The following is a 27,811-nucleotide window of genomic DNA, read 5'->3' on the forward strand; positions in this document are numbered from 1 at the left end:
AGCTTTTCCGCAACAGATGTCACAGTTTGCTCTGGAAACCCGACGTCTTCTAAGCGAAGCTTTTGCAGTGTCTCAGTTTCGGTGATGCAATGCTCGCACGACTAATTGAGAGCAGCGCGGAAGGCCTTCATGGCAATACCACTTTTCACAAGTTTAGAGGGCACAGATTGATAACCTATTTCTTTTTTTGTCCTCGGCTGATACATCCAGCAAATACGTGCCTTTTCAACCGTGATGCATATAACAAGGAACTGTAGCCTATCGTCGTTTGAAATTTCCACTCCTAAAGTTAGACCCAGGCTACAAGAAATAAAAACATTGGGCACATTTTTCACCTCATCGTCCGGTTTGTCAGACTGTGTTAGATTCATTACTACAAGGTAGTCGTCAACGTATCTAAAAATGCGTTTAACTTTGTCAGTGTTAATCTGCGCCACTATGCGTTGGTCAATTAAGGCTAAAAAGACAGAACTAAGAAGGAACGGGGGCGACGCAGCACCCAATGCAAATGCCATCCTTCTGTACATATTCTGCACCTTCTTACAAGAAGAAGGGCATTTGCATTGGGTCCTGCGTCGCCCCGTTCTTAGTTCTGTATTTTTAGCATTCATTGACCAACGCATAATGGCGCGGATTAACACTGACAAATTTAAACGCATTTTTAGATACGTTGACGACTATCTTGTAGTAATGAATCTAACACAGTCTGACAAACCGGACGATGAGGTGAAAAATGTGTCCGATGTTTTTATTTCTTGTAGCCTGGGTCTAACTTTTGGAGTGGAAATTTCAAACGACGATAGGCTACAGTTCCTTGTTATATGCATTACGGTTGAAAAGGCACATGTTTGCTGGATGTATCAGCCGAGGACAAAAATAGAAATTCTAAGTTATCAATCGGTGCACTCTAAACTTGTGAAAAGTGGTATTGCCATGAATGCCTTCCGCGCTGCTCTCAATTAGCCGTGCGAGCAATGCATCACTGAGACACTGCAAAAGCTTCGCTTAGAAAATGTCGCGTTTCCAGAGGAGACTGTGACATCTGATGCGGAAAAGCTGCTGAAAGAAGTGAGAACTGGGAGGCAACAGAACCGTGAAGATTCCCAACGACGGACTCAAATTGTGGCTATGCCGTATGTGCACAACATGTCGCACTGTGTAAAAAAGGTGGCGAAAAAGTATAGCGTCGATCTTGTATTGACTGCCCCGAAGAGACTTGTGCGCTTGTGGCCGCTCGTACACGGCGAGGCAAGGAACACACTGTGCACTACGAAATGCCAAAACAAGTTCGTACCATGCAAAATCGGTGTTGTCTATAAAATCCTGTTTTATTGTGGCAAGGCTTATATTGGGCAATCAGGAAGATGCCTAAATGAACGGCTGAGAGAGCACCGCTTAGCGACGGAATCCAAATAGGCAGGGGGGGGGGGGGGGGGGAATCTCGCTGTGCACTGCAAACGCTGTCTTATCGAACGGTACCCTGGCGACCCTGACCCTGTACCTTGCCCGCCAATCTTTCAAGATACTAGCATCCTAGGTACAATAAAAACGCAGTCGTAATGCGAAATTTTCGAAGCTATGTGCATTGATAAAGAAGGTTCGAAATGCGTCAGCACCCCGTCTGTCAATCTATCAAAAAAAGAAATGTTGTTCCTGAAGCGTGGCGTTGCTACTGCGCGTGTGTGAGTGTCAGCATTTTGAGAGGTCTTATATTTAATGTTCTTCGAATAAACGCCAGTTAAAGACTAGCGTCTGTCCTGTGTATTTGTGTTCTTTGTCTAGAGCGTTGGCTAAGCGCTAGAAAAATGATTTCAAACTACTTAGTATTCTTTAACGATCTATTCTGTTCACAAATCATTTTTGTATTTCGAACCTATATGTTGTTCTTGCGTTTTTGGGTTCGCTATTAACATGCATTTCTCTTACTCAACGTCCTAACGGGCGCGCACAGCATTATAATAATGCGAGTTGAGTTACGGAAGAAGCGGGTTCCAAATTTATGGGCGGGCCTATGTACAGCGTGCATAATAAAATTTCGCCAGAGACGCATGAGACTGCTTATGTGGGGGAATGTAAAAGCACTGCTGTGCCGGGGTGCACTGTTTACGCGTAATGTTTGTACATACGTTCAGGTTCTTTTCTACGAGTTTGTGCGTTTGCATGTTGGTTGTGCACCAGACCACGAACGTCCCCACTCTATCGTTGCACGGCAATGATGTTGGCCGAGCATGCATGTTGTGAAGGCAAGACGTAGACGTTTGATTGTTTGAGACGCCCCCCCCCCCCCCCCCCCCCTCCTACACAGGCGCGTATGACACCATTTGGAACGCTGTAGGACGAACGGTTGCGTCACAATATTGATACGTAAGTCTTGGACGGCGTAAAATTTATAGTGCACGCGCATTCTCAGCTGCATTGAGGGCCAGCCTGCTACCGCCTCAGATTCCGCCTCAGAAGGTAACGAAGAAACTTCGAAAAAAAAAACCATTCTTCATGACGATGGTGATGAATATAACGCTGAAAATGAACCAAAAGAGGAACGACGTGTCAGGAAAAATTGAATTTCGAAGTGTACATGTTAGCTAAGGGGCTCTTCAGCTAGTTATGATCGCTGATACTAGCATTCGATGAAATTATCCGAAATCTACTCTATACGCTGGGGGGCTCATTGCTAATACAATGACCAACGAATGCGCTAAATAATGTGTACTAGGCTTTATCGGAAGGGGAGCTGCTTCTACACGCGCTAACCTCTCTCTCCAAGGGAGCTGCAGCTAAGATAGCGAAGAGATAAGACGGTCACATTAAAGATACGAGCGCTCTTCGAGTACAATTCTAAGCTATGATTTACGCCCCAGCAGCTATTCGGCTCTATCTTTGGTGCCTGCAAAAATACAGGGGTGCTCGGCCTTCGGATTGGCATTATCGGCAGCGCGATTAGCTGAAGACCTTTGAAAGGTTCTATTCCATTGTCTCCGTCGTGTGCAGGAATGCTTTAGAGATAGGATACCATGTCTCAATCCCGCTAAGGATATTGCAGGAGCTTTCGCGGTGATTGAAGCATCGACATTTGTTTGAACGAAAGTGGTGCAAAAAACTTGGGGCCATCTTAACCACGTTCTTAAAGAAGAAAATGCGACACCATTTGGGAGTTGGCCCACCCTCAAATATTCCAAAGAACCCTCCAAAACTTTGAAAGTAGGTCCAGTCGAGAAGATGGGTTAAGGTGAATTGGTGGGCGGATTAACGCGGATTATTAGGATTACAGTGAGTTAACGCGGAACAAAATGAATCTCATTCCAGGAGTTCGCTTCGAGAGAGCTGTGGAACTATGTGGCTAAAGAGAATTTTTTAACATCTACAGCTGGGGCACGCTCTCGCAACCATAGGTATGCACTGCGAGCGCGGAAGGGAGGAAAATACACATCAAAATGTTGGCACCTAAGACTCAAAACTTTCATGCTTCCTAGAGCGTGAATGATGAGACAGGATAAAGAGGGACACAGCCAACAATGTCTATCGATTGGCGGTTTATTTCAGAATATGACCTAAAAAAAAGAGCAAGAGCAAAGGTAAGTACGCAGGTGCAGGTGTGACTGAAACATGCGACGCGCCCACCGACCGCTAATATCTGCTAAATGTAGGTAAAAACAAAGAGAAAAAGACATCACTCATACAAATGTAAGGCAACAAACACAACAAAACGAGCGAACCAAACTAGTTTAAGGTGATGAATGTTTAGCGCGACTGCCGTATGCATAAAACAAAACTCGTCGACCAAACGCTTTTCAGATTAGTTCCTGTTCCTGTATGTTTTCTTTGTTTTTACATGTATTTTTTTTGCGAATAATGAACAACCAGCTGAGAACTCCACAATATAACAGACTATAGAAACCGCCATAAGCGCGCTCTTTAACGTAAATTGGAAGAAAGAGGCGCCGTGTTACATCGTGAATCTACTGCGCACGGAGCAAAAGGAATCGCGCTGAAGTTTTGCGGTCGTGCGGGAAAAAATAAATGCGAAAATATTAGTGGAGTAATTCCAAGACCCTAGCCGCATTCCTCAGTAAAGTCGACCTCAAACGATGCTTACGAATGCAAAAGCTTCCGCTCAGAAAAAAAAAACTGCACCGCCAACCATCTTGCATCTCTAAATACATATGCACTTCATAATTTAACGGAACGCTCGTAAAGAGACATGGCATTTTACTCAATTACTCAATCAGCGAGATCGCATACCAGCCGAAGAACACAGTGGGAGGATGTTGGTTGGGGGTAAGTTGCGGCGCCACCTGTTGCGGCGCCCAGTTCCTTCCCAAGAACGATATATTTCCGAGGACACTCCCTGCAGTAGGAGGCGACGCAGGGAGCAAAGCGTCATCTCATAAACCCGTTCGTGCGCAAGCTATGTGCTTCCTGCAATACAGCGGGTGTTCGCAGCCTTGGAGCTTTTCCCTTTGTTTTGCTAAAATTCGCTTCGTGCCTACAAGTTTTCCTCAGCAGGTGTCGCCATTCTCTAGTGCATGTGTGATTTGTATTACTTAACAAGAGCGATGGCTTTTTTTGCGGTCACTTACATTCTCCCGTCCAAGAAAAAATGTTTTATGTTGTAGATGGCCTTAGTGGTATAGATGGCGTTGGTGGCCAAAGATGACGAACCATGGTGACAAAAATGGTACATCTCTCCTTAACCGTCATGTTGGAATCACTATACGTCTCACTGGAATCAGTGACGATAGAAGTTAGTGGGATGACTGCCAGAAGCGCGCGGAATTGGCGACCTAGTTAGGGTGGCGGAGCCTGGCGGCAGACTGCTGAACTCTCCTCTGCAGGGGTTGTTCTGCTCCTCCTTCTTGTCGGTTTCCCAAATTATACGGAAGGTACTGGACAGCTCAAGGCAAATAAAAAAAAATACTGCCTTTAAGGAGACACCGATGAGGACTGCAACAGGTTTTCGGTTTTCAGAAAAATCCTTAGTGCTCGCTTTAGTCAATCTGATGCCGCTGATCGGGCATATAATACGTTAATTTTACTTACAAACTTCGTACTGAACCTGCAAGATTGTTTTTTTTTTCGCCAGTGCATTTTAAAGCTGGACACGTCGAAGATTACGTCCAGTGTCATAAGGTCATTTCATTTAACTTTTAAATTTTAGTTCTTGCTTTATTCGTCGCCTTTTTTGATAAAAGGGCTTGATTCCAGCTGCTGGCGGACTCATATTCGCAACAGCGAAATCCAAAGTACGCGTGTACCTGACGATATTGCGGTCGCGATGTTAGATAAATTCCAGTAGATTCAAATTAGTAGGATAGTGCAACTGCATCCTACGGCCCCGCGGCGACTTCAGGAATAGGGACGTCATGGCCTGTCCTTCCATATTTTTTTTCCTCTGTGACCGCCGCTTTCGGAGATTTACGTGCTGCGGGACTAAGGTGCTAATAATGTTCGCGCTGGGCAGTGTGCTCAGCGTTCCGCGATGCCTTTGCTCCTTGATGTGCCACAACGCTAAAGCCTGCTCTTCCCGAGAGTTAGCGGATTGTTCGGCCGTCTTCTTACGTTTGTGCGCGGTTACGTAAACCCGCCATTAGTGAAATAGGCCAGCTATCCTACCTCTTGACTCGTACGAATTCCACTGCACGGCCACATCAGCCACTGTGCAGGCGCCGGGCACTCGTAATCGCGGAAAGGGCGCGTGGAGGATGACGTTGACTGTTATTTAGTTGCTACACTAGGAGACAAATTTACACGTCCCTGGAGCCAAAGCACCGAAGCACGAGCTTAGCTGCGCGCGTTGTATAGTCCCAAAGAGTATTTTGCTCAGCAATACTGTTTCAACCGTAAATGCCAATAAGACTTCTAAACTACATATAACCGCGACAGGTGTTAAGCGCCCGCACTTGTGTTTCGCGTCGGTGTAGTAGCAATGGTCGTAACCGGAGTGTACGTTGCCATGGGAATCAGGTGGTTACAGGTGAGCGACGAGTGGAGGCATGCTTAACCGGAGGGTGGTAACCGTGGAAAGAGGAGGGTATCGCTAGAACGGAGGAATCCCCAACCGGGGGATGGTTCGGGAGCGCGAATAGAAGGAAGAGTTTGTGTGCACAACTAGAATAATTGTATATAGATGCATGTCGCTCTGAAATTCTTTGCCTCAACAGCAGCTTGACTACGTCAACTGCAGGGCAAAGGCCTTTTCTATATCTCCCCACTGAATCTCGCTGAATCTCGCGTTACAGAGTGGTAACCATCCTTTACCTCAGTGTATAGTAAAGTAAAATACCTCTACAGCTGCCGCTGTATCTAGGGTTAAACAGTAGTAGCCAGCCTAACGTATCTGATACAATTTTTCATGTTCATAACCAGATATTGCAAGCGATCAGGAATGCCCGGAACCCTCCATTACTGCACCTCTTTCTTCCTTTTTTCTTCTTCTATTATTATTATTATTATTATTATTATTATTATTATTATTATTATTATTATTATTATTATTATTATTATTATTATTATTATTATTATTATTATTATTATTTGCAGCTCTCGCAACCGCACGTGAAAACGCTGGTTTGCTCGAGCGCCGCGGGAAGGATCATAGGATCGCTCAGGCCGCTCCACTCTTACAATAAACCAGCTTAGAGGCACGCATCCCATCCGTGTGTTTCACATTCCCGGCGAACAGGAGTGAAACCGTGAAACGTGCTTGTGCCTCCATTTAATTAAAAGGGAAAGAAATGTGGAGGGTGTGAGCTCACCATAAAGGAACTACACAAAAAGGAAATACCGCGCGTTTACAGGCCGGACAGCTTGGCGCAGTGACAGATGCACTGAGGCCCCTCCCCTTTCCTGCGTAGCCAGCCCAGCAGTGGCACAGAATGTTCTCCGCGTGAATAGCAAGGGCCTTATGTCCCTTAGAAGGCAAAAATTATGGCGGAACGATAAAAAGAACGAAAAATAAAGTGTCCCTGCCCGTGCCACTAATCGCTTAGAAGAAAGCGCGAGACTTTAAGGGAAAGTCTAGGATGTTGGTTCTAATCTCTGTCCGGCCTCTGAGATTGGAACGTTCTTTTTCTCTAGATGCCAATGAGACGTAAAGTTTTGCAAAGTTTGAGCTTCTGTTTTGGCGCCCGCTTCGCCACCATGTTTGCAGAGAATAGCCTCTCAAAAGATCTCTTGATCACTTCAAAAAGAACACATCTAAGCGGATGGTGCATGTCAAGGCAAGAAGTTAAACGTTTGTGATTTTGCTTGTATTCATGTACACCTTTGTGAAAATTCGAAAAGATTTCCTTTTTGAAATTTTGATTACAGCGAGAGTTCTGCGAAACTTGTGTGAACACGTATGGTGCACTGAAATTGAGAGCACGTAAATTCTGAACATGGCAAAGGACGTCTGCATTTTCGATTGCAGCGCCTACTACAAAAGCCACTTGGCCGCGCCGGTTGAGGCCTGGCTTCAGCCGCAGAACAGGCGCCGTCCAACAATGTTGCTCATAATTTTTTCATGAAGTCCCTTGCGATCACGAGAGAAAGAATTGGTTCCTTTCTTCGGAAGAAAACCTCGTCGCCAAGCCGTATTCCTCAGACCTGCGGATGAAAAAGAGAAATACGGCAGGCGATTCATTTCTCATCCACTGACGGCGCGAGCAGTGACGTGCTCAATGCCTCATACTTGTTCGTTGTGATAAAAACAACTTGTTTGTCATGTTTGGGGAGAGTAGGAATTCGTAAGAGACAAAAAGTTTCACAACAATTTGTTGTGCCTAGAGCGGTGCGACAGCTTAGCGCGCTAGCGAGGGATACGAATCGGGAAAATCCTGAGGTTTAACGAATTGTAACTGGCACACTACTGCTGTAGAAAAACAAAGAGCATGGATTTCTCTGATGTAAAGCCCACCTGATATCAACCCGAACACATTGACAGCACCTAGGGAATGCTTTCGAAACTTTTTATAGTTGTAGACCTCGAGGTGAAGCTCCCCGGCATAAACATAGCAGTTGTCGTCACGTGACGGTCGTGCATCCGGGCGTGACCGGGGGACAGGGTGGCACCCCGCACGGACACGCGTCACGGGTGTGCCACCCCAAGGGGTTGAATTAACATGAACACCCCATGCCCATAGCCCTTGCCTGCCAAAACGCTTCACACAGCGAACCCTCCCAAAACAGAAACGCAATCTTCACATAACTCACGTGCGACGAACGCAACAATCGCGAAAGCACACGAAGGAATCACTAACGCTGAGCATCCGCAGGTACCGCGCTGGAATCGCCGTGACATTGTTTTTCGCTTCAGTGCAAATAACAATAGTTGCGATTCCTACTGCAAAACCTCACTGCACGTTGATCGTTGATCGCAGATATCGCCTCGACATTTTGGTGAATCAGCTGACTAATCTGGTCCAATAATTCTCGCCCGAAGCACTTTTATACAGTTCTTGGCACTCTCCGCTGCAAAGTGTACCTACACGTATAGACTAATTACATAAGTCTCCCTAACTCCACAAATATCGTTGGTAGAGTTTTGCAAGCTGGTGTACCGAGTATATTGCCCGTATTGGTGTTGATACCGACCCCGAAAACTTTTTTTTCGATCTGAAGAATACTTCAGCAGTAACATCCTGCATTTAAGCCCTCACCTTGGTCGTGCTCTGGCAACGTCTTCGGCTTCGTCGAATGTGTCAGGCAGCTCTATGCCCCGAGTCTCCGGCAGCAGGGTGGACGCCCCTGCGCCCACCATTCCTGCGGCCGCCAGAAGTCCGGGAACAACGAGCACGGGCGCGTGCTTTTTCTGCAATAGAAAAAATATTTGGCCTATGAGAAAACCCAGCTGGTGTTGCATTGTTCTGCTAACATCCACTGAAGCAAGGTGCCTGACATTAAATCGTTTGACTTCCACTTTTGTTTACACCAAAAGCGGTTATAGCTTTAGTGTAGGCATATTTTATTTATATTATTTCCACAATACTGCAGACCCTCATTTGAGTCCAGGCAGGGAGGGCAGAAAAATACATTCACTCAACACAAAAACAGTTACATCGTAAAACACAGAACAATAAAATTGTGTAATGTAGTACATATATTTAAAATAGCTCACAGAGTGCCTTGTCAAAATCAACAACCGATATCACCTGTAGAGGCAGGGCGTTCCATTCGTCAATCGTTTGTGGAAAAAAAGAAAATTTAAATGTGTTAGTATGCGCGAAGTATGGTGCTAAGGTGTGATCATGATGACGACGAGTTCTACGCGTTTCTGAGAACTGCACATAGGGGACTGGAGAAATGCCTAGTTTTCCATGGATTAGCTGGTGAAGGAAGGATAGGCGGGCTATCTTGCGTCTGACGTGGAGTGGTTTAATATAATTTGCTGCCGTTAACGAAGATGGGGAATCAGTTCTCTTGTATTTATTAAATATGAAACGTACTGCGCGTCTCTGTATTTTTTCTAATTCTGCTATGTCTTTTTTTGCATGGGGGTCCCAAACGATGGCGGCATATGCAAGTTTTGGTCTTATAAGCGTATTATAGGCTAATAGCTTGCAGCTGCTTGGTGCGTCCCTAAGTTTATGGCGAAGAAAACCAAGTTTACGTAAAGCTGAGGATTTAATGTGGTCTATATGGTCATTCCATTTTAGTTGCGAGTTTATTACAATACCAAGATACTTATACCTTGGCACTTCTTTAACCGGAACGCCATTAATGCTATAGTTGAAGGAAAACGGATTTTTCTTCCTTGTTATCCGCCTTGTCTTGTGTGCTTAATTACCTGGCGAAAATCTCAATTACTTAGTGAAATATTTTACTTAACGTAAACAATGCTATCTAATTTAAAAGGATGAAAAATTCAATTCCATTTAATTTGTACCTGCCAACCGTGGCAGGTGCAAAAAAGGAGAGAGGAAAGTACGAGAGGGAAAGAGTGTATAGGAGCTGACAGCTTTTCAGGTCATATCTCGCTGATTCGCATGAGCACGGCTAGACTTTCTCTTACGGCTTACGGTGTAGGGCCACACGAATCGCTAAATGGCCGAATCAAAGCTATAACAGCTTTCGCTGATTAATGCGATACGCCGGTTCGCTAAGCTTGACACGTTTAGCGTACCAGTACTTTTTTCCTTAGTCGAATATGTAAGGTAATTCTTTTTTCATTAGTCTGCCCTAAGTGACATGTTAATTTCATTGGGTGGGAATGTCATGCCCCAACGCGCCCGCCTAAGTATATAATGTGTGGTTGAGCAGCCTTCTAAACCAGCCGCTGCAACCACATTTAGATTGAGGCGAAACGCAGAAAAGTATGTTAGTGAAAACTGGAGAATTCTAGCTGGTCGGAATAATCAGCAGCCCTCTAGAACGTCCCCTCTTTCTTTCTTCATTCTTCATTCGGTTTGACTGTGAAGCTTCGCGTTCCACCGAATGCATGGATGAAGTTTACAGCTGCCGGCGCTTGTTACGTTGACGAGCACGCCTATTCTGGGCTGATCACTGCGGCTGACCCGAGGGTCCCGCCTGTGTCGTGGCGAAGGAGCTGCATGCTCTGCGCGAAGTGCGCACTGAGCTTCAAAACAGCCATAGACGCATGAAGAGCGGTCATGCTAGTTTGGCTGAGCGTGGGTACGGATCATTGAATGCCACTGCAGCGATAAACCATGAATTACAAAAAGAGGAAAAAGAATGGGTGATAAATGATGTGAAGGCGAATCACGGTAATCTGGGACCGTTTTATACTACCCGCTAAACCAACAGGCAAGATATCAGTAATGGCTTCCTAACGAGAACAATAGCTATCGTCAAGTTCTTTGGCGCTTCTGACTCATCTGCAAAAAAAAAAAACGCATCTTTCGCATAGTCCTAGGGGTCAATAACTTCGCAGCAGACTCCGCAGCATCGCAGTGCTATACTTCAATCACTCATATTAAAGTAAATTTGTCGTCACGTCGTCATGCCACTACCAGCCTGTAATAGGCTGAAAATGTGGTCGGACGAGTATCCTAAATTATCCCATTCTGTACTAAGTTTGGTTTAAATTGTTAATCTGAGCATGAGCAATGAGGAACGCCGTACTTAAGAGCTCTAGATTGGCAACGAAAGTTGCCATGCCATCTTGACGCTAATATTTATGACTATTCATTTGCCTCTAGAATCAGCACTGCATAGAACTGCATGCCTGCCTTAGCAGTCTGCATCCCTGGCACCACCAGTTTCAAGATCGTCGACCAACATGCTTTGTAGCTTCATTTTCTGGCTTATGGGGATTAACTTGCCAAAGCGATCTAGGCTGAGTCGCTTTGGGACTCACATCCTCATAGCCTTCGACCACCTGGGGTTCTTTAACGTGCGCTGACATCGCACAGTATACACGGGTTCATTAAGCATTTGCCTGACATCAGTATAGCCTAAAAACATACAACTAGTCTCTGTGATGACTCCGGGCCTTCATATCATTTGTTCTTATTAGGTTTGGTTTAAGGGGGTTTAACGTCCCAATGCGACTCAGGCGATTGGGACTCCGTAGCGAAGGGCTCTGGAAATTTCGACCACCTGGGGTTCTTTAACGTGCACTGACATCGCACAGTACACGGGCCTCTAGAATTTCGCCTCCATCGAAATTCGACCGCCGCGGCCGTGGTCGAACCCGCGCGTTTCGGGCCAGCAGCCGAGCGCCATAACCACTCAGCCACAGCGGCGGCCTTAGATAAATGAATAAATAAATAAATAAATAAATAAATAAATAAATAAATAAATAAATAAATAAATAAATAAATAAATAAATAAATAAATAAATAAATAAATAAATAAATAAATTACAATCACTTCGGGCTCTTCAACCTGCTCTGCACTCGCACAGCACATGAGCGTCTTTTGCATCTCGGCTCAGTCGAAATGTGGCCACCACTGGCTGGAATCAATTCCGTCACCTTTGGCTACGCAGCCGATTGCCAATGGCACTGAGCCAGTGTGGCTGATATAAACAATCTCATAAGCTTCAAACTAAACCCCTGCTTCCGGTACTCTTGGAAAAAACACACATATCAGGCACTACAAGTGTCAGACATGAATTTTAACTACCAGTACTCGACAGAATTCTCACAGTTCTCCGCACAAAGTACTCCCTAACGTACCCACACGAATTTGTACTGTTCATAATCACCAGGTCAGTCATGAATGGAGCCACGATGCCTCCAATGCGGCCAATGGTGAAACAGGCAGCAAAGCCGAATCCTCGGGCAGCTGTGGGAAACAGCTCCATGGTCCAGACCCACTTGACCGATGCCGATAGGATGAGGACGAAACGACAGACCATGGACAGCGACAGGGACACGTACGGATGTCCTGCGTGGAAACGTGAATGTGTGTTTCCTGCTTGTCACCGTGGATGCCCACGATGACAGAGCAGAAGGAAACTTAGCGACGGAAGACAGGCCCAGCCGCCGCGGTTCACCCGACGCGGTGGCGCAGTGGCCAAGGCGCTCGTCTACTGAGTCGGAGTACCCGGGTTCGAACACAACCACAAAGGCCGCGTTTCGATGGAGCCGAAACGAAAAAGGCTCTTTGGAATATTCATGAATAAGGCAAGCCTTTACTCACTAATTTTCGCATACCCTCACAAAAGAGTGCAAATTCAGAAAAAATACCAGAAAAGCCACATTCTTCAATGTGTTTTTCATGTGAAAGCCAAAGTGCCAGCTGCCAGAGATACAGAATTCTTGCTGTCATATAATTTAGTGCGATAGAAAAGGCTCCCTGCGAAACAAAATATATAATTTTATAAGCGTGCTCCTACATTAGCCAGTAATGAAATGCTATTTAATTTTGCTGTTGATTTCTTGTATGACTATGAATGAGTCAAATTCGCTCATTTCGACATGCAGTGGCGGCAACTGGCTCAACAAATCGACGAGTTCAATACATTTCTGCAATGCACGCATCAGTAACGACAAAAGTCAGATAGTTGGTAGCTTTCATTCGGCATTTTCATTCTTTGGCGATTTCTGGGTTAAAAACTGGATGTCGGCTACCTCCAGCCTCGGGCTCATCTTCCTCATATCATGTATCAGGAAAACTATGGAGCGTGTAATCCTGAACCGGCTTTAAAACCAGCCGGACAATGAGGACCTCCTATACACTACCATGCACGATTTTTACCCTCCCGCAACCACTCCAACACGTCCTACCTCAACTCAAACATAACGTAATAGAACTAGTCGGCTGAATAAGCACCATGGCCATATTCACCCTTGGCGTCAAAGGTAGGTTCTACGGCGTACACCACTCTTCCATCCTAAAAAGCTTGCAAGGCACCAAATGCGGACCCAGACTGTACAAATACGTCCGAGTTTCTCTCGGGGGACACACAGCTACCCTCGGATAGATTCACTAAAAAGCCAGCCTATACACCTCGGGAGCGTATAGAACACCCCATGCAGTGCACCGTCCCATTGCCATTGCTTTTTAGCATCGCCCGAATACACCTTCGCAAAATTCTCAACAACATCTTGGGCATAAGGCATGTGCTGTACGTGGACGACATCACCATCTGAATCTACAACGGCTCAGGCGCTGAGATATACGATCATCTACAGCAAGCGGCCAAAGCTGTAGAACAGTACGCCACCACATATGCCACCTACAATTCTCCTCAAACAAAATAGAACTCATCCTTTTTCGCGAAGCTATAAAGACTAAAACGCGCACCAGTACGAGAAAATTCGACTACACATCGAGGCCGACCCATGCCGTAAGTTTCGCAAATCCGACTTTTTTGCCTCCACCTACATGGTACGGGCGCCAACCTGCAAACAGTCAAACGACTAACAGGGTCACATTCCGGATTCCACGACTCCTATCACACGTAAGCGGTCGAGTGTATGGTGTGAGGGATCAGGACACTGAATGTCTAATTCAGACCTTCATCCTTAGCTGCACAATATACGTGGCCCCGCACGTTACCCTTAAAATAGCTAAAAGAAGGAAAATCTACACTCCTAATTCAAAAATCCCGAAAACTAGACCTCCCTCTCTCAATTCCCACCTCGACAGAAAAACTACTGGTATACAGGGAGCACACAACCATCTGGACGAGCCACTCGAAGCTCATTTAACCACGCTCATTTAACTCCTATAGATACGATAGTCCTAGACAACCTACCCCATAACTTTTATTACCTATCAAGGAAACCCTAAACCAGATATCCCCCTAACCTCCAAGAAAAACAAATTATTATATCGATACCAAAAACGAGAGCCCATGACGCCACGAAGCAAGACGCCTAGAACGCTCCCGCGCCCCACACTCCCGTGTACGCACACCCTGGCATCGACTATACCGACGTGGCCACATGTATACAGAGCTCGTCAACTCATAATGGCAACAGAAAAAGAGCAAAACATGAAAAATAGCAATCTGCGCATCCGTCGAAGCACCCTTACCGGAAGACGCGGATGAGGTCGCCATCGCCTGAGCTGTAGACCATATTATCCGCTCTAGTCAGTCCGCCATCCGTAACTACCCCCACATCCATTTAAACAGGAAGGCCCAATAAATTCTACTAACACAACCAGCTAATCGACAAGTAAACATCACACAAGGTGTTGCTCAAAATTTCGGGGAGTTAAACAGTGCGCTCGAACTGGGTGCACTACTTCTTTCCGATAGTAAAAATAACGAGCAGGCTGTTTTTTCTATCACTATCAATGTCCCGACAGCCGTGCACAGAGGGCACATTGGTTTGTTCTGCTCGGTTTTCGAATAGTGTGTTCAGTGATTCGGCGTATTTGCTTTCAACCAAAATGACGGACGTTAAAAAAAAATCTGCATAAAATTATTTATGAATTTAACAAAACTCTGCAGAAACACAACGTAAGCTGCAGAAAGATTTCGTAGCGAATGCCGTGATAAAAATACATTTTTTTGCGGAGCGAGTGCTTCAAAAATGGCCGGCCGTCCGTCGACGGCCACTCCCAAAACGTCCCTCCGAAGAGGATACCCTCACAAACCAACAGTGGGAGGCCTTGCTGTTCAGCTCTGATTCGGCTGTACAGACGAAGATCGTCACCTGCCTTTAATCCTGCCCCACGATAATTAATTGAAAATGTACGTTTTCAGCATCACCACCACCTCCACCAGAGATGAAAGTGAGACCTGGGGGCGTCAGCTCCACCGCTGTCGCCGCCATTCCGGCCAAGGCGAAGGAGACCACCTGGGAGGGCCTGCGGCGCCAGTAGTAGACCATGGCTAGGCCTACGAAGGCGGCAGGGATCTCCGGAGCTGTGGAGGCGGCGAAGTTCACAAAATGGTTGCCCTCGATGTGAACGGAGCCGATCATGACGGCGAACATGAGGAAGTTGTCGCAGAACCTGCGGGCCCAGCGAGGGTGCGAAAATCAGAAGCATACTTAGTGGCTTTTGACACCGTATCTAGTACAGTTTCTGACATCCGTGTGCTTGTATTGCCGCGCTCAATTCGACCACGTGAAAGTGACGCCTCGGCTCAAATGCGTGGCTCCCTGTTTTAAAAGCAACCGTAGGTGGTAGCTTGCGAGCGCGTATGTGCCATGAATTTTGGTTACAAAAATGCTAAATACAACCTTAGATGTACTTATCAAGTTAGTGAATGAACCAATTTCATGAGAAAAAAACTGAGGAGAGTCATGCTAAAAGCAAAGCCGTTTGTTCTGGTTTATATGCGCCAGCTTGGGACCGAAGCCTGGAGCATATTAAATAAGGAATAGCATAGTACGAGCGCCTTTAGTGCTACGAAAGCAAACTAAGCTTTGAAAGGCACGCACCCATGCCGTAATGATTTGTTTGCAGGCACGTAAAATACTCTAAGGAAACACACATAATGCGTAAAGTCTTGAGGTCAACTGTAGTGCGCATAAGCTGCGGCTGCTACAACTTGGCAGCATCGGTTGGATTCACAGATCCGTTGTGCCGAACATGCCAAATCCGATTTGAGCTCTGGTTGCCACCCCATTGACAAGAGCAGCTTCAAAACATATAGTCAAGCACACTTCTCGAACCGAAGCTTGCAGGAACATTTTATGGGTAATGCACACCAACTACAAGCCAGTGCTTGACCTGACTTTCGGTTACATATTCGCATGGTCACAAGAATTCGCAAGGACGCCAGCAATTTGCTCTTCGCGTTGCAACAGCAAAGACGCTGTAGGTCCTGTCTCACACCACCAGAGGCCGCTAGAGACAAAATTTCGGCTGTTGTAAAGAATAAACGTTACTAGGCGAAAGTTGCATAAAGAATTCGCAGTTAAATTACGAAACATAGTACAGCTTTACTGCAGCGCAGTCGTTGTGGGTGAATTCTACGACTTAATGAATTTAGTCTCAATTTCGTTATGGTAAATGATGAAATTTATAATTTGTTATTTTAGCTTTCGCTGTTTATTATTTCCTTCGTTACTTTAAACCATCCTTATTTCAGTTAATTAGGTCACGTAAGCAGCGTCACGCATCACCAATAATCAGCGGTGCACGAGTCACGTGATGTGGTTGCACCCCCACCTGCGCCGTCGACGTCTGCAAACCCAGAAACAAGCTACTGACAGCTGCCCGGTAAACAATTCCAGGCACACAGTACAAATTAGTGACGACGTTTTGAGTTCCTGTCAATCCTTTCTTCACTCCTCTATTACTGAATGTTTGTTGTGACAACAACGCGATGACTATGTTTTTACAACAAATGAATACCCAGTGTGACGGTTGGTTCACTGAAGTTCCTGTGCTGCGCGAATTTTGCATAATTCAGGGAATAAAAGCAAACTTTCCGCGTATTAGCGTCGCAGCAATTCACTCAAGCGCCAGCAGAGGCGATTTAGTTTTGCTTTTTTTTCGCATCATTGTGTTACCGGGACGTTCGTCCTATGTGCGAGGACTCACCAGATGACAAACAAAAGGAATGTGTTCCTCCTGATCACTCGATGCCTCATTATCTCCACGGGACCAATGCTGTTCACCGACGACTCCCGGATTCTCGCCACGAGCGCGTGCATGGCCGAATGCAGGTTGGGCACCACACGACGGTTAATCTTCAGTATCTTTGCGATGGCGCGCTCGGCTTGCTCTTCCCGGCGAGTCGTGATGAGCCAGCGGGGAGACTCTTGAACAACCCTAGAAAACATGACACGAATGAAGCTCACCAGCCGCACCGTGATAGCTGATTGTTCCAAGAAGTAAAGGCGGCTCCTGGATAACACCGAGCGCAGCTTAACGAGTTGCGCACTAAAAGGATACGCAGCCATATATAAAGCTCGTTTCAAAATCTCCCAGGTGGCCGGGGTCAGTTCTTAGTATTGCACTCTGGCTGACGTGGCATCCTCGTAGCTTTAAGTATTTAAAGAGGGCCTTCCTCTTCACGCCGTCCGAACTGTCAAGCTTCAGTAGTGCGCCTGCATGGAACAACAGGGAGTTCGGGGGCCCGAGAACTATAAAATAAAGGCGATGGATGTACGGCATGTTTTAGCGAACACTTACAACTTACAAAAATTCCCAAAGATATTGAGATGGAAATAGACCAACATTATTTTCGAGAAGAAATTGTGAGAAGCGCAAGGTGCCATCGAATATTACAATCATCGTATCGAAGTAGGTTACGATTGAAATATGGGAAATAATTTTAAATTAGCACAATTCGGTAGTTAATGTCAAAGGTGAGTGGGAAGCCAGGGACAAAACGGCGCTAAGTGTTTGAAATTCAGGAAAAGTGATTTTCTCTGCTCGAAAGGCTCCACGTTTTTTTTTATAATTGCAGAAATGCTTCCTTCGCCCAAAGATCCCACCTTTCTCATTTGTACTCGGATCCTGAGCTCCGCCCTGTGGTTCGCTGCCAGTGGGATGCCTGAATGCAAGCGTTGCTAACTTCTGCTTGTCGTGCCTTTCTCCAGTGTAAAAAACGGTCAATAATCATCTAATTTTTCAGGTGCTTAACATGTTTTAAAACATGAGGCAATCTCTGATTGCATAATTTTGAGATGTCCTATGTCATGACGCTGGAATCCATTATTAGCCTCTGCCTCGTATTTTCAGAGTTTGTGATAAGTGGCTGGTTTTTGTGTTCTTGGCCGCAAATATTGCCATTGGTTAGGCCGCGCGGTCGTATGACACCTTAAAAACGCTTCAAAACGCATCTCGAACGCTCTGTCGGTGTCTGTGCAGAAGTTATATGTAGTTATAAGGAAAGGCGCTATAGCACGAGTTTTTATAGCAAGTGGCCACCGAACCATACCACGCAAACGAAAGGGTAAAAGGAGGTATCACAGAGGAGGAATTAAATAACAAAAAGGCAACGTTTATGCGTGCTCTCGCAGAGTATCGCTACCTGCCCAGCCTATTGGAAGTGCAATCAGTTATTAAATATTTGCGTTTATCGACAGCACTGCACAAGATGTCTTCACACTGCATTTATGTGAGAGAGGCCCTGGCCTTACGTGGTTGTGACGTTGGGGCTCTCACACATGTGGCGAGGCCTTCTCGTCACCGGGTGTATCTGTTGCTAAACCGTTGTTGTCGCTTCAGATGACGCGGTAGTTACGATTCGCGTCCTTTCTTTCAATCTTTCCTCTCACATCTTTCAACTCTCCTCTATCTGCACGTGGCAGCGATTGCGGCTCAGCCCGTGCCAGTGGATAGGCCCGTGCAATTTTCTTTTCCTTCTTCTTCCGGTCGCAACAACAACTGCATTTATGCATCGGTAGGCTTCATTGGACAGGAGACCTGCGGATTGTTTGCTGGTAAGATGTGAATGCGGAGAATTGCGCATTTGGCACGCAAGGATTCGTTTTAACATTACCAAGAAGCTACCATGTTATGTAACAGTGGACAGTTTTAGCTGTGCGTACGCAAAGCGCTACGGCGCTGCGTGCGTTACGCTGTCCGCTCCTAAGTATAGTTTTAGCTGACCGAGCGGTAGCGTCCCTCAGGCGCACGTAGCGCCATCTAGTGACAAGACGTCAAAGCACATCATCGCTCGGTTGAAGAAAATTTCATCCGTGATTACTGATAACTAGTGTGAGTGCATTTGGAGCCTTTTTTTTTGTTCCAAGAAGAAAAACTATGCAAACGAAGAAAATGTAAGAACTGGCTAAAAGCTAGAAAACTGCTTCGCCAAGTGTCGTTGCTACGAGGAAAACACACTGCATTTAGTTAGGCCTAGGAGCTTGAAAATCACCAAGTTATTCGAAAAACAGGGGCTAGTTATCGCTTATACCGCTAGGTGTGGGCAAGAGTAGGCGAAATAAGAGCGAACCGCTACCATTTGAGCTACCTATTGCGTCGGAGAATCCAGCGGTGACATGTATTTATTCCGAAGCGGGCGAGCAGGGCGCCGCCATCTTGTCAACGTTTGCGTACGCAAGCCGCGCAAGCGCCGCAACGCAAAGTCCGCTGGCTAGCGTACGCACGCAAGACGCAGGGCTTGCGCTAGCGTTCTGCGCATGCGCACTACCGTCCCCGCAAACTCCTTGCGTACGCTAAGCCGTTGCGTACGCACAGCTAAAACTGTCTAGTATAAGTAGTAGAATGCATATCCAGGAGCCCTTATGCAGAAAACAAGAATTGGGCTCTACGGGCTGGAATTATTGAACGATGTGCACTTAAGGTGCGTGTGTGCAATTCTGAGGCGCTCTGTGGCAAGAAATGCGGCATGCCTTTGTGCTGGGTGATGCTGCGCTGAAATCGACAAGCGAATTGCGCTCACAGTAATGAGCATGCAACTGGTTTGAAGCTGAATTCCAAAGTGGTCGCCGGAGCGGCAACACACAAGTCGTGTTAATTAATGAAGCCTTATGCAAAAAGGAGCAGGCGGACGTCTGAGCTCATTCCTACCGCTATGTCGCCAGAAGCGCCAGAACAGTACAAGCCGCCACAGTCGTCTTAGGCACTGACAGCATGAAAGGTACGCAGGCCAGAGCGACGAGTCCCGAGACGAGCTGGAGAACCTTCCAGCTACCAATGAGGTAGGCCACTCCTGGCAGCAGCATGGTGGGTATGGCGAAGCCTGCTGTATAGCCCAGGTTGAGGAAAGTCCGGTAGCGGGGATCCAATATCTCAGCCACTGCGTAGAGCATAGTTAGTAAGACATCAGAATAGGGCGTGTAAACAGAGTGATAGAGAGAGATGAAAGAAGAGGAAGATAGAGGATTGTAAACCGGAAAGATATTCTGGACTGCTTGTCTACGTTAGGGTACCGAAGAATTGTGACGGAAAAACATGAAGAACCAAGGCCATCAATTAAGGACCTCCCTGCAAGGAAGTCACAACCTGGCGCGCAAGCATAACACACCCCGGCAGGATGCAAAGCTTTGATGCCGTGAGGGTAGTGATGTAAATGTACTTCTTTGAATAGAAAAACAGCGCTGCGGTAGGAGGCAAAAAAGGAGCGACAAGCGAATGCGACAGCGCTGTTTTTGTATTCAAAGATGTACCAAGCAGTTTTGCTATAAATTGACTTTTACACATATCTCTAGGAAGGAGTAGGAGTTAGGAGAAGGATAAAAACATTATATCTGAAGAAATTATTCTTGAGTTTGTCCAGCGAGAAAAGTAGGAACACGGCAGAGGCGTTCATCCAGAGGAAGAACAAGGGTAAATTGCTAAAGTTGGAGGTGCAGCAAGAAAGCAAAAAGTGCACTGAGGTACTGATGAATCAGAAGAAAAAATATTCTGAGTCAAATTCCTGGTTTGGGGTAGCTTGTGCACGCTACAACACCTTCAAATACAGCACGAAAAAAGGGTCGGACGAAAAATGTCCACAGAAAAACTTTATCAGCGCTCTCTCTTCTTTGTCGTCTAGTCCGAAAAGTCGGTCGCTGTCGAATTCCCACACTTGGTTTGATACTGTGGCCATAACACTGTACTAAATGTTTCTTGGCTGAAAAAAATATCGAGCTACACTACATACGCACAAGTTTCAGATTGCAATAACAGTCCGGTTCACGTCGATGACGGGAACTTCACAAGGTGTCCAAATGGCTATGTAGAACCCACACTACTATCACCGGCCATGAGATCGAAGCGTACACGATGCAACGTTACTAGGTTTTGATATGCTCACCTCCCGAGTCTAACGAGAGCTAAATAGCTTCATTGTGCAACATACCCAAAAATTCTTGACAAAAACGCTTTTGAACGGGAAAAGAATTTTGAACGCAATTGTTTCATATATTGTAAGATTGCACTGCAACAATCAATATATATGCAGATCTTCCGTCGGCAGGCTTGCATTTTTTCACTATTCACGTTTTTGCTATCGTCAGAAGCGTTAATAATAATTGGTTTTTTGGGGAAAGGAAATGGCGCAGTATCTGTCTTATATATCGTTGGACACCTGAACCGCGCCGTAAGGGAAGGGATAAAGGAGGGAGTGAAAGAAGAAAGGAAGAAGAGGTGCCGTAGTGGAGGGCTCCGGAATAATTTCGACCACCTGGGGATCTTTAACGTGCACTGACATCGCAAAGCACACGGGCGCCTTAGCGTTTTTCCTCCATAAAAACGCAGCCGCCGCGGTTGGATTCGAACCCGGGAGCTCCGGATCAGTAGTCGAGCGCCCTAACCACTGAGCCACCGCGGCGGGGCCGTCAGAAGCGTTCCCCATCGGTTTTCTATGGCAGCCTTAGCTGCCGCTTGCGAGCGATGTGAGACTTTAAAAGAAATATTTTGGTACACATGGGAAGAATGAACCATTGCCTTCAATATTTATGTGCAAGTATCTTACAGTTTTCCAGTTTTCAAAATTTTTGTCCACGAAGGTTGGACATGTAAAGACTCCTATTGGTTGTAATATGGGAGCACATTACTCATTGGCACCCACCCAAGCGCAGCCACATGGCTTAAGAGGAAAGCTATAGAGCTTCTATCGAAAATCCGCAAAGAAAATTCGTCCTGGTTCGGGGTTCGAACCCAGTACCACCGCTTCACCAAAACAGTCGCTCTACGAACTCCACTAATCGGAACGGCTAGCATATGGTAGGACGAGAGCGAATTGATCAATAACTCGAAGTGAGACCAGTGTTGGTCGGATGTTTAGGGGAATCCCGCAAAGTGAAGTACTGAGTTTTTGTATTACGAAACGCTAATCCCGAAACGAAAATGGCCCCGTCCGACGACGCATCCCAGCTGGGCGGAGTTACAGCACTGCAGGCACCTCACACAATGCTGCCGAGCTGGTTTGGATGCCCGCGATGTTGACGCAGGCAAAGAAGCGTAAAGCGATGTACGCCCGCAACGACGAGCAGACCGCACCCAGGGACCCGAAGAGGGCGGCTCCAAATACGGAGAAGAAGAATACGGTGCGACGACCAAACCTGCGCAAAACGTAGTAACAGGCTATCAATTCGGCAGCTGCGGAAACACTCATCGGGAGAAGTTTCTTAGCGAACGTGCATTCAGAGTTGCGCAGCAATGGGACTTGAGCAGCACCTCAGGATAAGACATTAGTACACGTCTCTTCGATAGCCGTCCGCAATATTCTCGGCAATCCATAGTAACCGAAAAATTCGGCTGAAAAATGAATCTATTTACAGCGAGAGCTGTTACGTTTTTCGGTTGTGCATTGATGGCGTCATTGGTGTAACACGAAGGGGAAACGGGAAGCAAAGGAGGGAGGCATTAGTCGGCACACTAGGGATTTGTGGCGTCCTCAGCACGCAGTGGCGGGAAGTATAGTACTTGCGCCATTCACTCCTTTGAGCAAGAGAGCGCCACTGTGAGTGAGCGACGCATTCAGAACCGTGAATAGCTATAACTGAATCTGGCATTACTCAGGCGCAATAAGCGGCGGCAAGTTTTTCTTTCCACGTGGTAACCTGGTTGGGTTTAAGACAGAGAAGAGATGCACTTATGAAGAACAGGGAAGTGGACGAGTTGCGATTCATTCATGTTAGCACGACGCAGAAAAGGCAACAGACATAGAAACTACACTGAAGAGCTGTTCGTGTAATGTCTTCTATTCCTGCGCCTATTTCTTTTCTTTTTGCGCGACGCTCTACTGCAATGCGTCGGTAAAAAGCAACAGTTCTGCAGACACCATCCGAACAGCGCCTTCCATGTCTTGTCCATGCACAAATTGGATTTAATTTTCAAACTCGTAGCACGTCAGATACCGATTTAGAACTCAGAGCTCACCTGTCGGAAAGGTGTCCCATGAGCAACGATCCGACAAGGGAGCCCACAAATACAACGCTTGTCATCATCGAGCGCTGCCACTGGTGCTGACACACTAGGTCCCACTGAAACACACACAAAAAAATTACAGGGGTGCACTTCAGCCTGCTTAGGTGCCGTAATGCGAAATCACTTCCCTAACTGCCCGTCCTTCCTTTCTCACGCACGTCCGCTATCTCGCCTACGCGCGCGCCATCTGCTGGACAAGCGCCCCACATTGCGAGGGGGTTTCAGTGGGTGCCACTTGATAGCGCTATGACTGCACTCCAAGCACAAAGGAAATTTACCGGAGACGTACTACTGGCGACGAAAGTTTCCGGGACGCGAGTTCTATGAAAAACGTTTATTGTAGCTTCACCTCATTACCTAGTCTCCTGAAACTGTGAAGAGAGGGAGATTTTAGGTCTTTAATTCTTTCATACAATATCTCATACAATAAACGTTTTTCCTTGAGCTCGCGACCCGGAAACTTTTATCCGCAGTAGTACATCTGTAATTTAGATGCTCATAATTATTCATGCGCGCCTCAGTACATATCTCGAAGATACGTTTCTGAGACACCTGTGCATTCACTTCGCATCATTACTTTCAATTAATTCATGCGAACACGTTCTGTGCCCAAGTGCCGTCCGCAGCGCCTGTCCGCAGCGCCGGTGACGCCATTCATGAGACAAGAAATGCTTTCGCATTAACAGAAAAATAGCGAAGTATTTCTGTGTTCGCACTGGAGGGATAATTTAGATTAAAAACCTAGCTGCGTGATAAATAAGTATGAGCGCGTCGGCATGTTAAACGTTTCCCAAAACTGTGACAGGTCATCTCCTTCTTCAGACTGCATTAACAGAAACTTCAGCCACTAGCATGAAATTTCCTGTCCATGCATTACGAACGCGGTTGCAAATCATGACTGCCGTTTGCCTTTGTTACAACCACTTTTACTACCTCTGCTACACAAAGGACGAAACTTTTGGGGAGCCTTTATGCTGTAAACCATAGAGAAATAATGTCAAGGCTTAAAGGCACGCTAAAGAGAAATATCAAGCCAAGTGAAGCGGTTAGATTATATTGCGGCAGCATTACCCCCGTTTTTATTTGATAGCATAGAAGCCTCGTGGAGAAAAAAACCCGGTGTCCGTCATCGTCACACGTTAGGGCATTCCCCTGGCTCCACCTGTCGTGAAGTGAAATGAAAGAAAAGAATTGTGTTTGGAATATAATCGGAAATGGAAACGTAGTTAGTTTGAAGGGGCGTTCCACAAGTGCTCTAATCAAACGCTTGCGTTGCATATAATAGGATGATGCGACATACATATATTTTTAATGACTGTCAGAATTACCTGCCGTCTGCGCCCGTAGATTGTATAGCAAGGCGGACATTATGCAAGTTATAGAGCTGAATATTTGCACGAATAATTAGGTGAAATTAACTAATCAACTTTTATTTTTTGATCTTAGGGGGCAACCTCATTCTAAAGAAAGGTAAACCGGCGCACAAGACGAGACGAAGGAAGAAAACGACACTTTGGCGCAGTTCAATCCGCCAGCAGCGAAAGGTATTTCCAGAAAGAGAAAGATAACAAAGCAAAACAAAACACAACATGACAGACAACTCGATACAAAACGCTCAATCATTGTCAAGTGAACAGGAGAGATAGGTGATTTCTTTCTCGAGCAGGTGAACTTCGCAATATCATATTGCGAAATTGGATACCATCAACATTTAAGGTAGGCCCAGTTCTTAGAATTTCTTTTATATTTGTGTACGAGTTCTAGAGGAGAAAAAAATTCAAACCTCAGGCACTGCAGACGATCCAGGTAAAGATTCGTTGTAGGTCCACGAGTGGCACGGAACTGTCCTGGACCGGTCGAACCTGACCACCTCCGAACCGTTGATCTGCGCAGCTTGAACGGGAAACGTTCGACAAGAATCGTACTTCCCCACCACTGCGTGTCCGGAAGCGTTGTACACTGCTGGGTGAGCGTTCTCCTTCCAATGCTGCTCCGTCCAGTTGGCAAGTGACGGAATGTCCGCCTTGGAGCACCAGTGCTGGACTTCCGCGGCGATGAACAGTGCTGTCAACTGAGTCCACGACGACGGAAAAGCTCGGACGAATGTAAGCAACCAGACGATCAAGTGGTACCACCGGGGTGGTCCGATCAGCGCACTGATCTCCCGCATCTTGTTTTCGTCGCTTCTAGACTAGTCAGCCGTCTGTAAAAGAATAAAAGAACTATGAACTCCGAGACGAGATTTTCGCCCTGACCTGTAGCGGCCCGTCTTTTTGGCATCGAAGATACGTTCCTTTTAGCACATAATTGCTTCAGCACATGATCGAAGCTCTATATTTTGGTGCAAAAGCATCAGTTGGCTAATCGACACCAAAAACCGGTGTCGCCCACAAAGTTTCGGCGCTAAAAAACTTGCGATTGGTCGAAACAGTGCGACGTCAATAGAGGCAGGGAACTACTAAATTTTAACAATAGTCAGTACTAGCACTTGCTACAGCGCCAACTGCTAAAGACTACAATAGAATTAGAATAGAGTATAACTGCATTTCCTTCCCATTACTCTCACGTAATTTCCTAAAGTGCCTCCTTAATTTTTTTTATTTACTTCAACGCCGAGCCGGCGACAAGTACAGTTGTACGCAGAAGTGGAGAAGTCATGTCAATGGCAGTGATTGCGATATTTTTGTGTAATAAGTCATGCTCAAAAGAGGCAAATTGGCAAACAGGCTAATATATTTGATCAGGCATCTCACGCATATCTTTCATATCTTGAAAGCAGATGCTGCACCTCGAGAAAGCGCTGGTACTCAGTCACGTCAGTTCGCGTGGTCTCTCCCCTTTTGCGCGGGAGCATACCTGCAAGCTAACTAGTGTTGTGCTTTACACTGAAGTCTTATTTGGTTGCGCTCCTCTGGTTTTAGAATATAGCTTATAGGGGTGGGGGAATGTAGCAAGTAAAATTAGTGATCAGAAGCAGGCTTATATTGTTCTACGGTGCCTGCAAAAAAGAGGTGGCGCAACCCACTGTCACAATAAACCTTCTTCTGGAGGCAACGCACTTTTTTTATGCTTGCTGGACCATCTTTGCATTGAATACAAGCTTCTGTATCATGCAGGCATAAAAAAAGACTTTTCGGGAAGAAATAATTGGGGCCTGTAATGATCTCCTTGTTCTGCGAACGAAACTGCTCGCGTGTCCACAATCGCGTTGAAGAAAGAAAATAACGCGCAAAACAAACCTGAAGTCGTAGATTGGTTTGGTTTATTGGGGTTGAACGTCCCAAAGCGACTCAGGCTATGAGAGACGCCGTAGTGAAGGGCTCCGGAAATTTTGACCACCTGGGGTTCTTTAAAGTGCACTGACATCGCACAGCACACGGGCCTCTAGAATTTCGCCTCCATCGAATTTCGACCGCCGCGGCCGGGATCTAACCCGCGTCTTTCGGGCCAGCAGCCGAGCGTCATAACCACTCAGCCACCGCGGCGGCTGAAGTCGTATAGAGCAATATTGCGTTTTGGGTGCATTAGTTCCATGCTCTTAATGAATAACGTTGGTACCGAATATTATATCTTCTAAACTTTGCAAAGCACTTCCCTTTTGGAGAGGTTAATTTACGGCTGCCGTGCATGGTGTGCAAAAAAAATTGTACTCTGAAAATATACTAGCGCGTTGTCTTCGTCATAATTTGTTACGCGATTATTTGGGTGCGAGTTTTAGAAGCTACATTAATCGCCCAGTTCTTATAAATTAACTGAACAACATTTTAACTGGCAAAACCTTAAAATGGCTCCTGTGGGTCCTTGCAGATCAAGTTAATACATATATTAATACATATATACATGCCCTTTAACCGCAAGAAGTTTATTCCTTACCTCAATGGTTCTGATTCGATGCACTGCGCAGAAAAAGGTGACTGACCGTCATATCGTTCATGCTGAAGACATTTTCGTTCTTAGTTTTTGTCTTCAGGAACTTCTTGTTCTCACAGGCGCAGAAAGGCTCTTGTTAAGCTTCCGCAGAACGCTTCGGTGGAGCTGTTGACGTTATATTGTGCGGGGCGTCTTCTTTGCCGCGCATGCCACCTCGACTGTCACGGCTTCGCTCAGTTCTGCCGCCGATGCTTAAACGTCCATAGTGGCTACTATCAGCGCTTGAAGTGGCTGTGCTACTTATCAGTCCCCGTGGAGAAGTCCCATCTCGCCGACCTGACTTGCTCCGGTAGTATCGTCCTATCGAGCAGGTCGTTGTTGCTTGTTTGTGATTTTTCAAGCCGCAGTCCAGGCACGAGGTCAGAGGCAATGGAAGGCGATGTATTATGTATCACTAACGAAAAATCTGTCACTCCTAATGTTGAAATGTGAAGTCTAAAAGTAAATCAAGTAAGCTAGGCTAAATTCGAAGGTGTGTCGCGCCAGCCGCAGCCAATGGGAGGAGGGCGTCCTACCGGCTGCAGGCGCGTGGGAAGAGGCTGTCAATATGAAGAGTAACAGACGCGGCTTCGTGCATATGCAGATGCCAGAAAGAAGAGAAAAATGAAAATAGGTTTTTGAGGAAAGGAAATGGCTGAGTTACAGTCTCACTTATCTCGGTGGACGCCCGAACAGCGCCGTAAGAAAGGGATAGAAGAGGGAG

General features: G+C 46.2%; 1 protein-coding gene across 2 annotated transcripts; it reads right to left on the bottom strand.

Annotated features, from left to right (window-relative positions):
* Positions 1-6,693: 6,693 nt before the first annotated feature.
* Positions 6,694-27,743, bottom strand: LOC144106306 (organic cation/carnitine transporter 2-like). 2 transcript variants are annotated; one of them, XR_013308968.1, is made up of 10 exons: positions 27,052-27,743; positions 24,962-25,381; positions 23,131-23,234; positions 22,156-22,310; positions 19,894-20,062; positions 16,891-17,121; positions 15,137-15,351; positions 12,117-12,327; positions 8,637-8,788; positions 6,694-7,584 (listed from the first exon to the last, which is right to left on the bottom strand). XR_013308968.1 is itself a non-coding variant. In XM_077639087.1 (10 exons), exons 2-10 carry the CDS (start codon positions 25,346-25,348, stop codon positions 7,518-7,520), a joined length of 1,662 nt encoding a protein of 553 aa, XP_077495213.1. In that variant the 5' UTR covers positions 25,349-25,381; positions 27,052-27,736; the 3' UTR covers positions 6,694-7,517. The 2 variants fall into 2 exon arrangements, 1 of the variants encoding a protein (XP_077495213.1); XM_077639087.1 differs by having other exon boundaries at positions 12,146-12,327; positions 27,052-27,736.
* Positions 27,744-27,811: the final 68 nt, after the last annotated feature.

This window comes from Amblyomma americanum, chromosome 10 (assembly GCF_052857255.1).
Source record: "Amblyomma americanum isolate KBUSLIRL-KWMA chromosome 10, ASM5285725v1, whole genome shotgun sequence".
Classification (NCBI taxonomy): domain Eukaryota; kingdom Metazoa; phylum Arthropoda; class Arachnida; order Ixodida; family Ixodidae; genus Amblyomma; species Amblyomma americanum.